At 41.7% G+C, this 14,929-nt stretch overlaps 1 protein-coding gene across 2 annotated transcripts, besides 44 other annotated features; it reads left to right on the top strand.

The window, feature by feature from the left end:
• Positions 1–346: part of a mobile genetic element that runs on past the window's edge.
• Positions 1–349: part of a mobile genetic element that runs on past the window's edge.
• Positions 152–349: a long terminal repeat.
• Positions 350–353: a direct repeat.
• Positions 354–1,072: 719 nt separating this feature from the next.
• Positions 1,073–2,942: a mobile genetic element.
• Positions 1,843–1,846: a direct repeat.
• Positions 1,847–2,948: a long terminal repeat.
• Positions 1,847–10,272: a mobile genetic element.
• Positions 1,868–1,980: a mobile genetic element.
• Positions 2,381–2,538: a mobile genetic element.
• Positions 3,008–3,237: a mobile genetic element.
• Positions 3,377–3,433: a dispersed repeat.
• Positions 3,778–3,873: a mobile genetic element.
• Positions 3,829–3,888: a mobile genetic element.
• Positions 3,929–4,454: a mobile genetic element.
• Positions 4,457–4,772: a mobile genetic element.
• Positions 4,666–4,739: a tandem repeat.
• Positions 4,739–4,755: a tandem repeat.
• Positions 4,753–5,311: a mobile genetic element.
• Positions 4,891–4,918: a tandem repeat.
• Positions 4,986–5,021: a tandem repeat.
• Positions 5,313–5,520: a mobile genetic element.
• Positions 5,709–5,766: a mobile genetic element.
• Positions 5,962–6,304, top strand: EKO05_0001003 (uncharacterized protein; the record flags this gene model as incomplete). Of its 2 annotated transcripts, XM_059635552.1 has the most annotated exons (2): positions 5,962–6,207; positions 6,284–6,304. In XM_059635552.1, 2 exons carry the CDS (start codon positions 5,962–5,964, stop codon positions 6,302–6,304), a joined length of 267 nt encoding a protein of 88 aa, XP_059491535.1. The 2 variants fall into 2 exon arrangements, with proteins under 2 accessions (XP_059491535.1, XP_059491534.1); XM_059635551.1 differs by having other exon boundaries at positions 5,962–6,304.
• Positions 8,270–8,307: a mobile genetic element.
• Positions 8,303–8,410: a mobile genetic element.
• Positions 8,408–10,276: a mobile genetic element.
• Positions 9,183–10,272: a long terminal repeat.
• Positions 9,202–9,314: a mobile genetic element.
• Positions 9,379–9,545: a mobile genetic element.
• Positions 9,382–9,548: a mobile genetic element.
• Positions 9,715–9,851: a mobile genetic element.
• Positions 10,273–10,276: a direct repeat.
• Positions 10,277–12,013: a mobile genetic element.
• Positions 11,073–11,365: a mobile genetic element.
• Positions 11,073–11,431: a mobile genetic element.
• Positions 11,073–11,443: a mobile genetic element.
• Positions 11,076–11,365: a mobile genetic element.
• Positions 12,014–12,324: a mobile genetic element.
• Positions 12,206–12,362: a dispersed repeat.
• A 276-nt stretch (positions 12,363–12,638) lies between these two features.
• Positions 12,639–12,901: a mobile genetic element.
• Positions 12,902–14,554: a mobile genetic element.
• Positions 13,155–14,798: a mobile genetic element.
• Positions 14,781–14,843: a mobile genetic element.
• Positions 14,790–14,929: part of a mobile genetic element that runs on past the window's edge.

Below are 14,929 nucleotides of genomic sequence, written 5' to 3' on the forward strand. Positions count from 1 at the left end.
GCTTTAGATGCGAGCGGTAGCGGTGTCTTCCTTAATAATAAGTCCGGAGGGTACCGGTGTACCTAAGGGTTAACCGCTTTCAGACCGACCTGCACGTTGGCTCCGTTGTCTAGTCTACATTTTGATAACATGTAGTGGGGAGCGATTCGAATGTCAGGATCTCTTTTTAGAGGGGTGGCATGTTATTAAGCATTTAAAGATAGAGTGTGTATTTGCAGGTTATAGATAGACGAATCGCTGCTAAAAGGATCAGAGCAATTTACGTAGGCTATATAGTTACGCCACCCCTGCTACGCAATCAGACCCTTAGCTCCTCATGCGGAACAAGCGGAAGGAGTGGGCCTGACAATTATACGGTTAAAATCTAGTATTTTTAAATCTCCTTAGGTTAATCCTTTATTAGTAGCTTGTAGGCTTCTATCCTGAGGGTATCCCGTTTGTAATTAGCAGAGCTACTTAGATTATTGTGGCTACCTAACTCTAAGAAGTTTCTAATAGCTAGCTTTAAAGGTAGAGTTAGATATTCTAGCTCTTGTTTGTTAAATGCTGTATTTATCTTACTATCTAGATTAATCTAATTCTATATTCCCTTATGTCTTACATAGAGCTTAAGTTAAGGAAACTAATAGGGCTAACCTAATTAGGTTTTAAGCGGTATCTGCCTAGTTAAGAATTAAGAGTTAGTTTCTATTATAAAATTCTTTAGGAGGGATAGAAAGATAAATATGTGGAATAATTCTTATCTAGCCTCTTAGCTATATAAATTACGTATAGAGAATTCACTACTATAGTCTTAATAACGCTAGGCTTATAACTATTAGAGTTTAGATATGTTATCTAAACTCTAAGGTAACATAGAGAATCTTCTATTCCTATAGGTCTTGTACAAAGGATACTTAAAACTAACTATCTAAGACTAATTCTTCTTATGCCTTTATACCTATAAGTACAGAGAAGATTAGAAGGTGTTACCTAGGATGCGGGATAGGAACGGGATGTAAAGGCACTAAGTCGGATGTAAGTTAGGGCAAGAACCCTTTAAGGAACCGGTGCTTTACAAGTCTCCTAAAGGTATTAACGTACTCTACAGGTAAGCGGATCAAACAGGTGAGCGGATTACTCTGCTAAGACCACACTAAATTTCTACCCTATTATAGCTCGCATTAGCCTACTTTGGCCTTATATACAGTAGTGCAGTACATAATATTATTTAGAAACATCTTCTACAGCCTTCTTACATGTACGCAAGTTATGTCTAACGTTGTAGCACTTTGTACAGCGTCTTTAGGTTACTTCCCCTCCTTTAGCGCGCACTTGCTTCTTTGCCTTCTTACTATTACTACGCGCCCCAAACTCAGTTAGAGTAGTTAATTGAAGGCCTTCCTTAGCTGTTAGGACTCCCTCCTGCTGTAATTGCTTTCTTTTATGCAATTTACGTCGCATAGCAGCCTTATTTGCTGCTCGAAGCCTAGTAATCTCCCTTTAAGCCAACACTAGCTTGTGCGCTACTATAGCTGCGCCTTTAGCAAGCTTTTTAAAGGCCTTAACTATTAAAGTTAGTAAGCTGCTTGCATGCCTTTAAATCCTCTCTCGAACCAGCGTTGATTGCGACCCTAATTACAGGGTAGTGCTTGGGGTTTGGGACTGCCAGGGCTTATCTTCTACAGTAGGTAGCGGTAGGGTACGTAGGCGGACATTAAGACCCATTATGACCCGTTCTGGGTTAAGGGGGACTATTCCAGCGCCTTAGAAGCCTCCTTAGATATTGCTAGAAGTAAATGTCTCCTTATAGGCGTCTATAAAGCATAGTAGGAACTTAGTTTTAGTAATATAAGTAATGTAGTTATATATAAGATTCTTAGCTTAGCGCCTATATACCTTCTTTAGAGGGGTAAAACAACCTATATCTAGTGGTTGTAAGAGGTGAGATAAGTGTAGAGGCATACACAGTGTAACAATCTTTGCTTCCTTATAGTATTGTTAGAAGTTAAGGGAGTTGTGGCTCTTGTGGCTGTTAATAAGGAGCAGCTAGTGTACTCCTTAGGTGCGCGTCTTTGTATAGGCATTAAAGTGCTTCAACCAGTCTAGACTAAGCTTGTTAGTAGTCTATCCGTTCTTAGAGACTCTAATAACCCAGTTATAGGGCAGATTGTCCTCTTTGTACCAGGCAGAGAGGTGGTTGCGGCCTTTAAAGATAATAAAGGGTAGAATAGCCTACCCTGTGCCATTAATGCCCTATATGACCGTTGTCCACTCTTAATTACCCTACTGCACTGCCTTTAGCTGTCCTTAACGCTCTAAGCCTATAACAACTGCTCCTGTTAATATCTGGCCTATTATAAAGCCTGTCTTATTAAAGTTGTACGTGTTATTGTCCTAGATGCTATACTTAGCTTTGACATTCGCTACAAGCCTAAACCAGCCTCTAATAATCTCTAGATCCTTACAGAGGGCTCTCTTATAGTCGTACTTGCGATTAAACCTTACTTTAAGGTCAGGGCGGCGCTTAATAAACGTGTTAGGCCAGTTTATGCTAACATGGCCTATATTGTGCTTAGCACGCAAAGAATTGGCTATATTAGCTACAGCAGCCAGCTAAGGGGCAAATCCTTGTGTATCTAGCTCAAGGATGTACTTAGCAATCACGTCCTCCTTAGTCTGGTCTATAATCTGTTGAACTGGCGTACAATTAGCTTGTGCAGGTTGTCCTGTGTATTAAGCGTGTAGTGTGCTGTAAGGCGCGTTATATATAGCTACAGCGCGTTACACAGTAAGCATTGCGTCTTGTTTAATTGCCTGGAGCGTAAGCTGTATCGCAGCTTCTCTTAAGGGCGTAGATTGATGTTGTTGTTGAGGCATTGCGTGGTAAGGTGGAGGTTTGGTGTGGTCTTGGCAGAGTGATCCGCTCACCCGTTTGATCCGCTCACCCGTGGAGTACGTTACATCCTAACTTACATCTAACTTAGTACCTTTACATTCTGTTTCTATCCTGCACTCTAGCTAGTTATGTGCCGGTGCACACGGTGATTGCCTTGGTAATTACAGGGATGCTTAGTTAGTATATGTAATCTGCCCGGCTAAAGGTATAAAAGCCTTAACAGAGTAACTGTAAACACTCACTTCAGGAGTTTATGGAATTCAGTTATTGTACCACTTACCTCTCTCTCAACAATAATAACGATAAGTATCCTCTTTAATCTGCCTGCTAACGGGATGCTTTAATACTTATGTTAGAACAGTATCTTCTAAACTTTCCTGTACTTTAAGGTATAAAGGTATAAGAAGAATTAGTCTTAAACAGTGAGTTTATAAGTTTCCTTTGTATAAAACCTATAGAAATAGAAGAATCTCTATAGTACCTATCCTAGTGCTTCTATACACCTTGTAGTGGATACACCTACATTCTAGAGCCTTCTATTATCCTATGTTATTACGGATAGGATACTGGTAACATATAGCCCTTAGTAGCTATATGCTTAGGGAGATACTACTATTCCTACATAGTACTATCCTGCTCTCTTGCTCTCTTGTCAAGACAGGGAGCGGGAGAACAGAGTTGAGTGTGCTCTCTGGAGCCTTCGCTTAGGGGAAAGCGACCTTGGTCGCTTCTGTGGACTTAGTGAGTCTAGGCTGCCACGGATTGTAACAGCTTATCACGTCTTAATGCGTACGAGCCTTTCCTGCTTCACCGCAGTAGACTTTTTGGTAGTAAAGTAGGGTGTGGGGCATTGGCATGGTCGGCTCTGATATGCCGATGGTCGGCCGAGCTGTGTCCTTCTGTTGTAGGTGGTTGTACAACCTTGTCCAATCTTGAGCGTTAAGGTGGATTTCGGCCGTTGCGCGACTCAGGCGTTGCACGACTCGGGCGTGGTATGCACGGATATTGTACCCGCAGTTAGTGAGGTGGAACCGCCAAGACACTGCTGCTTCGGACTCTGCTACGGGCTCCTCCATTCTCGTCAACAACTCCGACCGCTCTATGCCAACGGCAACTACTGCTTCTGCTCTAGCCACGGGTTGACCTTGTCTCTCTCCCCCTTATAGATTGTGTTCTGCGCCCACGACTCGAACTTGGCCCACACCTTAGCCATCTGCTCGCCTACCTGCGCCCACGCTGCGTCACCGTTGATAGGCACCGCCTCTGGTCCTTTGTTGCTAGGCTGCTGGATCTGGAAATACTGCAACCCCTAGCCCTGGACCAACAACTGCTGGCAATGCAGTGTCTTGCAACAATTGCATATACGCAATTTTATCTTCTTCTTCTGCTGCCCCTACTCTAGGCCTCCAACTTCCCCTGCTGGTGGCCACTTGTGTGCGACTTGCCAATGTTTCCTCATCACGCCTTCGCCCCGGAACATCTGGCGGCAACGTTCCAGGGCCAACAGACATATCAATCTATTCAGGTGCACTAGCAAATGATAGATTAGCTTAATCACCTAGCTGGGCACCTTTAAGGGAGTTGTTAACGTGCACCCCCATATATGGTAACGTACGCCCCCATAAGGCAGCCAAGACGCGCCGCCTCGCCCAAGTGCCCGAAATAGCTTAATTACTATACAAATATAGCTGTTAGAGCGTTTTGCCAAAGGTGATACGTCTTACATAACTTTTGTAACGCTTGACGCGACGTTTAACGCCTCATCTGAGGCCTCATCGACGCGTCAGCCATCTCTATCTCCATCTCAATCTTGTTGTTGTCATTATTGACGCTATTGCCATCTCTATCGCCATCTCCATCTTGTTGTTGTTGTTGTTATCATCCGCTGCCACCAATGGCTTACAATCCTCTCTACCTGCCCCAACAACCTCACAACAACGCGCAGATAGCGCCTCTGGGCAGCTACTTTCAGCACCCATCGCGACAATTGGCAGATCAAACGCAGTACTGGGCGCCGCCGCCGCCGCTGCCGCCGCCGCCAGCGACGTCTATCACCATCAACAACACCATAAACAACGTAGTTGACTACGACGATAGCTTCAGATTTGCAGTGCCAGCGCAGAGCTATGGCTGGGCAGGGCAGTCAAATCTATACAACGGGCAGTAGATAGATAATTGTCAAATTAACCCAACGGGCAGATAGATAGTCATCAAAATTGGCGTCAAAAATCGACTCACCCACACCAACATGCATCAAGGATGACTAGGATCGCGATCGGCAGGTAAACAACGACGCGTGCGCGTCTGGGCTTGGTGGCAATACCATACAATACAGATGTGCCAGGGTCCCTGGCTGCCTTGCAGCCGAATCTAGCCCACATAGGCTTATGGGGGCGTACGTTACCATATATGGGGGTGCACGTTAACAACTCCCCACCTTCAACTCACTAATACACTGGATCAAACCGGCCCGACCGCCAACTTGTTCTGCTATGGCTTTGGCTTGCTTCTGCTAAGCGGAACGGACGCGCTACACATGACTCTTGATCTAGCCAGGCAAACGCCGTGTCGGTACTCTTTGGACACTGCCAACGCGTACTCAATTTAATGCTTTAAATCTCCGCCCATGACGTTACTATCTGCTTTAGTAATACGACAGTTCTAATAACAGTTTGAGCTCACAAACGGCGCGAAACAACTCTTCAAAATTGCCTACCTGTTCCTTTAGATTCTACGCAATATATCGCGTTGCGGACGCATCTTTCTACCTACACACGTGATGCGGCTAATCGCGTATCTGGCGTTGCAGGTTGTTGCTCCCTGAAGTGGAGTGTTTTATGTTAAAAGGGCGTTATACGAATCTGGGCATTACACGCACAGACATGTTATACTAAGAGTCAGAAAAGTAACCACTCTATAGAACCTCCGAAGATAAGCCCGCTGAAAACATATTATGATATTCTCTGAGACAGGAAGTCTGTATAAAGCCTGCTCAGTTCTACGCACTTAGGGAACATAGAGCCATCCTCCCTCTTCACCTTCAACCAATATCTCTTGATCTTTGCGAAGCTTCTATTGCAAACATGCATTTTTTCAATGTCATTAGTTCTGCTCTTGTCTTAGCTCTTACTACCTCCTCTGCTTTAGCAGCGCCAGCGCCAGCACCTCAGTCTTCAGGATGCCGCGCTGCTACTGAATCCCGAACGTTTACAAACGGCGACTGCCCCACCCACATTGAGAGTAAAGGCTGCAACGCCGGACAATACCGTGGCAAAACAATCAGCGCTGTAACAACTGCGACTTCCTCATCTTGCACACTTGTTATTACCGTACGTAATTATTCTGTTCTAAAACCAAGCAAAATCTTGCCTAAATCAAGACGAGTTTACTAACCTAAGTATAAAGTACGAGTGCTGTACCAAATAGATCTTTCGCCGCCAAAATCACGACTATATGCTAAGGTCACGCCTTAAGTAAAGCTCGTAGAAGATCTTTTGTTGATTCCTAGGAATAAGTACTTGTACAGGTGGAAGGGGGTAGATAGTATTCGTTAGAGGCCATAGCTACAGAAATTGAAGATTGCTTCTTCACTCTTGCGCACAGTTGCATCAAGATTCTAATTGACTCGACCTTCAGTACGTAGCTTAGCGTTAGAAGTGTAACCGGTGTGACTAGGCAGTACTAAATTACAACAATGTCTATATATATTGTGGTGCTGCCCGCAAACGTGAAATTGCAATCACTAATGGCTGTAAATAATCACGAATTGTGATCAGCTGGGAGTTTGATAAACTTTACTATTATTTGCAGAGCAAAGTTGTTATACCGGGAGTGCTTCTCTTTTTTCACGCGGGATAGCGATACCATGACAAAATCTCACTATGCAAAAGGAATTCGCAATGTGTCGCAAATGATATCAGGCTCTAGCTCAACCAACATGCCCCGTCATTAGCACACACAGTCTCGATAAACCTTTTTAATCTAATGATCACGGTGAGTTTTTGGGCTGGATCTTGGAAGTGAGATCTATGAGCTTCCATGCACTTGTCAGAACAACACCTCGGATCTTCAGAGTAAATCCTAAGAGGACAGCAATTGAGCCTTTCCCCTGTCTAGGAGCTGGAATAAGCTGTAACTCTACACAGGAATGTAGCCTTATGTTGTTCTGATTATAAAGTTCATATTCGCTTAACGCTTTTATTTCCAGACACGCAAGTCACAAAGATGGAGGTATTCCGCCTCTGGTATAAATTTAAAGAGAATGACCGAACCCGTATCCTTTGCTTAGAACAAGGGAAGCTCTAACGGTTGCCGCATAAAGTTAAGGATATGCTGGAAATGGTTGGAAGTAGCGTTGACAAAGAAGGAGTCGTCTTCTTGTATGTTGTGACAGTCGTTCTATCTGGCCAGGCAACTTTGAAATTACAGAGAGGTTTTTATTATAGCCTTGTGCGTTATTTATATGCAGCCAGAGATTTTAAGAACAACAAAGTAGGAAGGCATCGCGGTTTCTGCTGAGAAGTGTGATGAATGTTGAGCAGTAAGCAACGCTCAGAGGCAGTTGTTATTGCAGTGATTTTTAATGTAAACGATTCTTTACACAACGCTAACGCTTTACACTTCAACGCAAACAGCTACTAAGGTTTTAATGTTTGTTTGAATTATTGATCCTAGTTGGGTTTAGAGCATGAGTGGGACTGGGTAAGGTGGGCTTACAAGAAGCGATGCTGCGAACGAACAAGGATTCTCTTGGGCTACTCTTTTCCTAGGAATGGGCTAAAAGGCGACAAATCAGCCTTACTGGGCCTTCTCGAATATGTGTGGGCTAGTTACAAGATTAAGTTCAGGCTGGTTATGGGTCACCTCTTTGCGCATCATTGCGAGGTCTTCATTCTTTACATGGATCAACGTGCAGTTCTAACTGTGGTTCAGATTCGTGCGGATGGACAAGGATGCCGCTTGGGTCTATGAATTTGCAAACCGCCTGCAGAGTAAAACAGCAGTAAATAAAGTGCGTTCACAAGGAAAACGAGAATACGGTTACTAGTAGAGCAGGCATTAGGGTTCGTGGTACTGGTCGTGTGGGCGACGCGTGGAAGGTCGTGTTTCAGTAATCTAACTGAGGTCACGGACAATTGGTGGAAATGTGATCAAAATTCTGTGTCGGACAAAAGTGTCATCGATCGTACAACCGGGGCCGAAATCGATTTTGACGCTAGCGACCAGCAGCACCGTCAATGGGAGAGTTGTCAATGTCGCCATGCAGCCATCTTACGCCGATAATGTTAAACTGTGCTAATGCCGACATTATTTACACAGGTGAACCTGTTGAAACTAGGCCTTACAGCCTTTAAAAGGCAATTCTTCTGACTGTTGCCTACCCAGATAATCACCGTGTCCGTGCGCGTAACAACCAGATTTGCGTAACGTAATCGGCCATTAAGTCAGCCAGGCAATTGAGCCGGCCACCTTTGCCAAGATCACACCTCATTCCACCTCTCATCTAATGTCTCAACAACCTGATCTTGGATTAACGTACTCCACGGGTGAGCGGATCAAACGGGTGAGCGGATCACTCTGCCAAGACCACACCAAATCTCTACCCTATTATAGCTTACATTAGCCCACTTTGGCCTTATATACAGTAGTGCAGTACATAATATTATTTAGAAACATCTTCTACAGCCTTCTTATATGTACGCAAGTTATGTCTAACATTGTAGCACTTTGTACAGCGTCTTTAGGTTACTTCCCCTCCTTTAGCGCGCACTCGCTTCTTTGCCTTCTTACTATCACCACGCGCCCTAAACTTAGTTAGAGTAGTTAATTAAAGGCCTTCCTTAGCTGTTAGGACTCCCTCCTGCTATAATTACTTTCTTTTATGCAATTTACGTTGTATAGCAGCCTTATTTACTGCTTAAAGCCTAGTAATCTCCCTTTAAGCCAACACCAGCTTATGCGCTACTATAGCTGCGCCTTTAGCAAGCTTTTTAAAGGCCTTAACTATTAAAGTTGGTAAGCTGCTTGCATGCCTTTAAATCCTCTCTCAAACCAGCGTTAATTGCGACCCTAATTGCAGGGTAGTGCTTGGGGTTTGGGACTGCCAGGGCTCATCTTCTACAGTAGGTAGCGGTAGGGTACGTAGGCGGACATCAAGACCCATTATAACCCGTTCTGGGTTAAGGGGGACTATTCTAGCGCCTTAGAAGCCTTCTTAGATATTGCTAGAAGTAAATGTCTCCTTATAGGCGTCTATAAAGCATAGTAGAAACTTAGTTTTAGTAATATAAGTAATATAGTTGCGTATAAGATTCTTAGCTTAGCGCCTATATACCTTCTTTAGAGGGGCAAAACAACCTATATCTAGTGGTTGTAAGAGGTGAGATAAGTGTAGAGGCATACACAGTGTAACAATCTTTGCTTCCTTACAGTATTGTTAGAAGTTAAGGGAGTTGTAGCTCTTGTGGCTGTTAATAAGGAGCAGCTGGTGCACTCCTTAGGTGCGCGTCTTTGTATAGGCATTAAAGTGCTTTAACCAGTCTAGACTAAGCTTGTTGGTAGTCCATCCGTTCTCAGAGACTCTAATAACCCAGTTATAGGGCAGATTGTCCTCTTTGTACCAGGCAGAGAGGTGGTTACAGCCTTTAAAGATAATAAAGGGTAGAATAGCCTACCCTGTGCCATTAATGCCCTATATGACCGTTATCCACTCTTAATTGCCCTGCTGCACTGCCTTTAGCCGTCCTTAACGCTCTAAGCCTGTAATAACTGCTCCTGTTAATATCTGGCCTATTATAAAGCCTGTCTTATTAAAGTTGTACGTGTTATTGTCCTAGATGCCATACTTAGCTTTGACATTTGCTACAAGCCTAAACCAGCCCCTAATAATCTCTAGATCCTTACAGAGGGCTCTCTTGTAGTCGTACTTGCGATTAAACCTTACTTTAAGGTTAGGGCAGCGCTTAATAAACGTGTTAGGCTAGTTTATGCTAACATGGCCTATATTGCGCTTAGCACGCAAAGAATTAGCTATATTAGCTACAGCAGCCAGCTAAGGGGCAAATCCTTGTGCATCTAGCTTAAGGATGTACTTAGCAATCACGTCCTCCTTAGTCTGGTCTATAATCTGTTGAACTGGCGTACAATTAGCTTGTGCAGGTTGTCCTGTGTATTAAGCGTGTAGTGTGCTGTAAGGCGCGTTATATATAGCTGCAGCGCGTTACAGAGTAAGCGTTGCGTCTTATTTAATTGCCTAGAGCGCAAGCTGTATTGCAGCTTCTCTTAAGGGCGTAGATTGATGTTGTTGTTGAGGCATTGCGTGGTAAGGTGGAGGTTTGGTGTGGTCTTGGCAGAGTGATCCGCTTACCCGTTTGATCCGCTCACCTGTAGAGTACGTTACTTCCTCGTGAGGATAGGATAATCCTTGCTATTCAAGCTATGAAATCCGACGCGTCAATAAGCTAACAGCGCGCTGCTGCTATCTATAACGTTCCTCGATCAACCCTCCAAGACTGACGCGCCAAAACCACCTTACAACGCGATTCCCACTACAGCAGATTAAGGCTTACTAAGCCTAAAGAGGAGGTAGTTATACAATACATAAGGAAGCTTAACACACAAGGCTTTGCCCCTACGCTAAGCTACGTACGTAGAATAGCTAATTAACTGCTAGCTGCCTATAGTAGTAGTAAGGTTAGAGAAAAATAGGCCAGGCACCTTGTAAACCGGAAGCCTGAGATCAAGTCTTAGGTAACTAGACAGCGCGATCACTAGAGAGTCTTGTGCAGTAATCCAGCTATTATTAGCCCCTGGTTTAACCTTGTGCGCAACGTCAAAGCCAAATATGGCATCTAGGACTAAGATACCTACAACTTTGACAAGACTGGCTTCCAGATGGGTGTTGGAGGGTCTGTCAAGGTGGTGACAGCGTCTGAGAGGCGTCTTAAGCCACTTAGAGTCCAGCCTGGCGACCGTAAGTGGGCGACGTTAATTGCCGCGATCAACGCTATAGGGTAGGTTATCCCACCCTTCTTTATCTTTAAAGCAAAGAACTATAACCAGGCCTAGTATTACAACCTAAAGGATTGGCGTATTAGTGTCAGCAAGAATAGCTAGACAACAAATAAACTAGGCCTAGAGTGGCTGAAGCACTTTATCCAGCATACAACAGCCCGGACAGTAGGTAGCTACTAGCTGCTGATTATTAATGGCCATAAGAGCTACAAGTTGCTTGCCTTCCAGGATCTGTGTAAGAAGAACAAAATTATTACTCTCTGTATGCCTCCTTACACCTCCTATATCCTACAGCCACTTAATGTAGGCTGTTTTACCCTATTAAAACGAGCATATAAGACAGAAATTAATGTCTTAGTAAACAGCCACGTTACTTATATTAACAAGAAAGTATTCTTAGCTGCCTTTAATCAGGTGTTTAATAAGGCGTTTTCATCTAATAATATCCAATCAAGCTTCCAAGCAACAGGCTTGGTTCTAGACAACCTAGAGGTGGTGCTATTAAAGCTTGAAGTGAAGCCTTGTACGCCAACACCACCTTTACCAGGGCCTACTACCTAGCAACCTAGAACACCAAGCAACGCTGCTGAAATATTAGCTTAATTAACGCTGATATCTAACCGGATTAGGCAGCACTACAGTTTATCTCCAGCTTTAATTATTAAGATGGTGCAGCAGTTTAAAAAGGGAGCTAATATAATAGTGTATTCCTAGGTGCTTATAGCGGCTAAGATGGTTAAGCTTTAAGTAGTAAATAAAGCTGCTTCTAAGCGTAAAGTACGTAAAAGGAAGCGGATCTAGTATAGAGGAACCCTATCACAGCAAGAGGCAGAGGAAATAATAGCTGCACAAGAGGTGGTGGTGCAGGCAGAGGTAGAGAGGCGTAAGGAGAGGGTGCGAACAGGTAGTAGTAGAGAGGGTTCTCGACGCTGTGGGATGTGTGGTTAGGCTGGGCACAATAAGCGCACATGTAAGCAAGATACTGTAGACAGAGTAGATTAATTTAACGTACTGTAAGCTACAGCACAACGTTGTGGTGTTAAGTTATCTGCGTGTTAAGGTAGGTGGCTGCATAAGGTGGCCGGCTTAATTGCCTAGCCGACTTAATAGCTGATTACGTTAACAACTAAATTGTTATAAACATTCTATATTTTAACATTTTGTATCTTAACAACTACAGCAGCTATTAATAAAGCACTTCTAGTAATTAATATACTAAAACTAGGTAAAAAGCTAATATATTAGAATTCTACTACTAGATTTAGCGTTAATTATATATAACTATCCTGGAGACATAAGCACACAGATAAAGATTAGAAGACTTAGAATATTAATTAATAACAGCTTAACTTATAATAAAAGATAGAGCTTATTAAGTATATAGAAGAGCTTACTAGGCGTTACTTACTACCTATAACAACGTAGAAAGATAAAAGTCTCTAATAGGCGTAGGTATCTGCAACGAGGTGTATAGGAGCACTAGGATAGTTTACATAGAGAATTGTTCTATTCCTATAGGTCTTGTATAAAAGAATGCTTAAAAACTAACTATCTAGACCTATTGTATCTTGTGCCTTTATACCTATTAGTACTAGTAGGAATTATAGTGCTAACTAGAATATAGGGTAGAAACAGTATATAATAGTACTAAGTAAGAGATAAATTAAATATAGGTCTAGTTAGAAACCTTTAGAGGGACTAGTGTGTTACACTATCCCTCTTCTATATAGGCAGATTGTTCTTGTTAGATTAGATGGTAATAGTAATAAGTTGATGATTATGTATTAATGGTCTGTTGTGGTTCTATGTAAGGGTGGCTTTTGTCTAATCTAGGTTCCGGTAGGGGCCCCTACACGGTTTCTTAGCAGGTATATCGCCTAACCTATTTCTCTAGTACCTTTTATTTAACACACCCCCTTAGCTTGAAATTCTATTGCAAGCTGTGTAAACTAGTTAATTAACTCTTTAACAAAAGGTCCTCTAGTTGCTCTTACATCTTCTTAAGCAAGATATTGTTACGATTCTGTGCTAGGGCACGGCACAAACATAAGTACCAGCCAACTAAGACCCCTTACTCCGCTATAAAGAAAAGAACTATAGAGAAGAACAGAACAGAAAGGGTTGTTATATAACTACTTTTTAATAAGCATAACATATATAACTACTTATTAATAAGTATAGTATAATATACTTACCTATAAGCACCCTTATACATTTTATTAGACTAACTCTAGTTACTTATTAATAAGTATTATATCTCTTTAGTATATAGTTAGTAGAAACACAACCCTTATAGTTTGTGTTTAACCTTATTAATTAAGTTTATCTTTAGAATCTTAACCTACTTATAAACTAGACAGTCTACTCTATGCTATTTATTACACCCTATCTTTATAAGCTTTACTTAGTTAATAACCCTAACTAATCTACTAGTACTTATCTCGAAGGACTAATAGAATTAGTACTTACAGTCTTTAACTAAAGTACAACTTTAACATTTTAAACACCCCTAAGATAAGTACTATTAGATCCTGTGCTACCCCTAGTAACTCTACGTCTAGTAATATTAATATAGATACAACTGTTACTACTAGCGCTTTAAATATTAATAAGCCTAACCTTTACTATAGAGATTATAGTAAGCTTAATAACTAGCTTATACAGTAGAACCTCTTCTTTACATTCTAAGGTAAGAAGGTTCCTAAGGCTAAATAAGTAGTCCTTGCAGCTAGCTACATACGTAGCAAAGTATTTACCTAGATTAAGCCCTTTATACAGCAGTACTTAACTAGTAAGGCCTTAGACAATATAGATAAATAGATAAAAGACTTTAACCTATTTAAAGAAAAGATGAAGCTAATCTTTAGAGTCTCTAATAAACTACATATTACTTAATGTAATATTTAGAAGATTAGACAGGACAAGTTAGCTACTAACTACGCTGCAGAGTTTTAGCAGCTTGCTACTAACACTAACTAGAACAACACTGCCCTAATTACTATATTTTAATAAGAATTAAAGGCTAAGGTTAAGGAAGAACTTATACCCACTAGCGTAAGTATAGAAATCCTTAATAAGCTTATTAATACTGCTATTAATATTAACATATAATCCTATAAACTTAAGTAAGAACTTTAAGATAATCCTAGAGCACGTACTACTGTTATTGCTACTAACAGGCTGCTACTAAGAAACTAGTAGCACAACAACTTAAACTAAGGACAATAAGGAGGCTGTAATTAGCTAAATACCAGTTGTTGTATCTACAGCAACACCTAGAGTAGATACTACAGACCTAAAGCAATAGACCTCTTAAACCTTAATAAGGGACTACTAAAGCAATAGAATAAGAAGCCTAAGGGGGGTAACTAACACAGAGGCAGCAGGGACTACTATAACTGTAGCAAACTAGGCTGCTTTGCTAGGGACTGCTAGATAAATAAGGTCTACTATTAGTTAAATATACTTACCTGTAATTATAATAATACAGATGCTAGTAAATAGGAAATTCTTACTAATAATAGAGGACAACTGCTAAAAGACCTAAAGTCTAGTCTAGAGGACAATAATAACTGTATTGTACCTCTAATTCGTGTAGCAACACCCTACTAGGACGCCTAGACAGGTAAGGAAACAGATTACTACTCTAACAATAACTAGCAAAAGAAGGACAACCTACTAGACACGTTAGGACAAGATCTTAACTAGATTAGCGCCCTACTAATACGCAAACAAGAACGTATAGCTTAACAACGCCAGAAGCGTAACAATAAAGAAGCCTACTACTAAATGTGTTAAGAACTTGTTAGTCCTGTAGAAGGACCTAAAATTGTAGAAATAACACTAAAACTCTAACAGCTTGTTTACTAGTTTAGAAAAGAAATTAATAATAGTAAACAGTTTGTTATGGACTAGCCTTAGGGTGGGATATAATAAGGGTTGATATAGCATTATATCTCTTAAGGAGGTAATACGTTGCGTGTCCTTCTAATATGTCTGTAGGGCACGTAACCGCCCTGTCTTGCTTAAGGCTTAGAC

The sequence above is a fragment of the Ascochyta rabiei genome, chromosome 1 (assembly GCF_004011695.2).
Source record: "Ascochyta rabiei chromosome 1, complete sequence".
In the NCBI taxonomy this organism is placed as follows: domain Eukaryota; kingdom Fungi; phylum Ascomycota; class Dothideomycetes; order Pleosporales; family Didymellaceae; genus Ascochyta; species Ascochyta rabiei.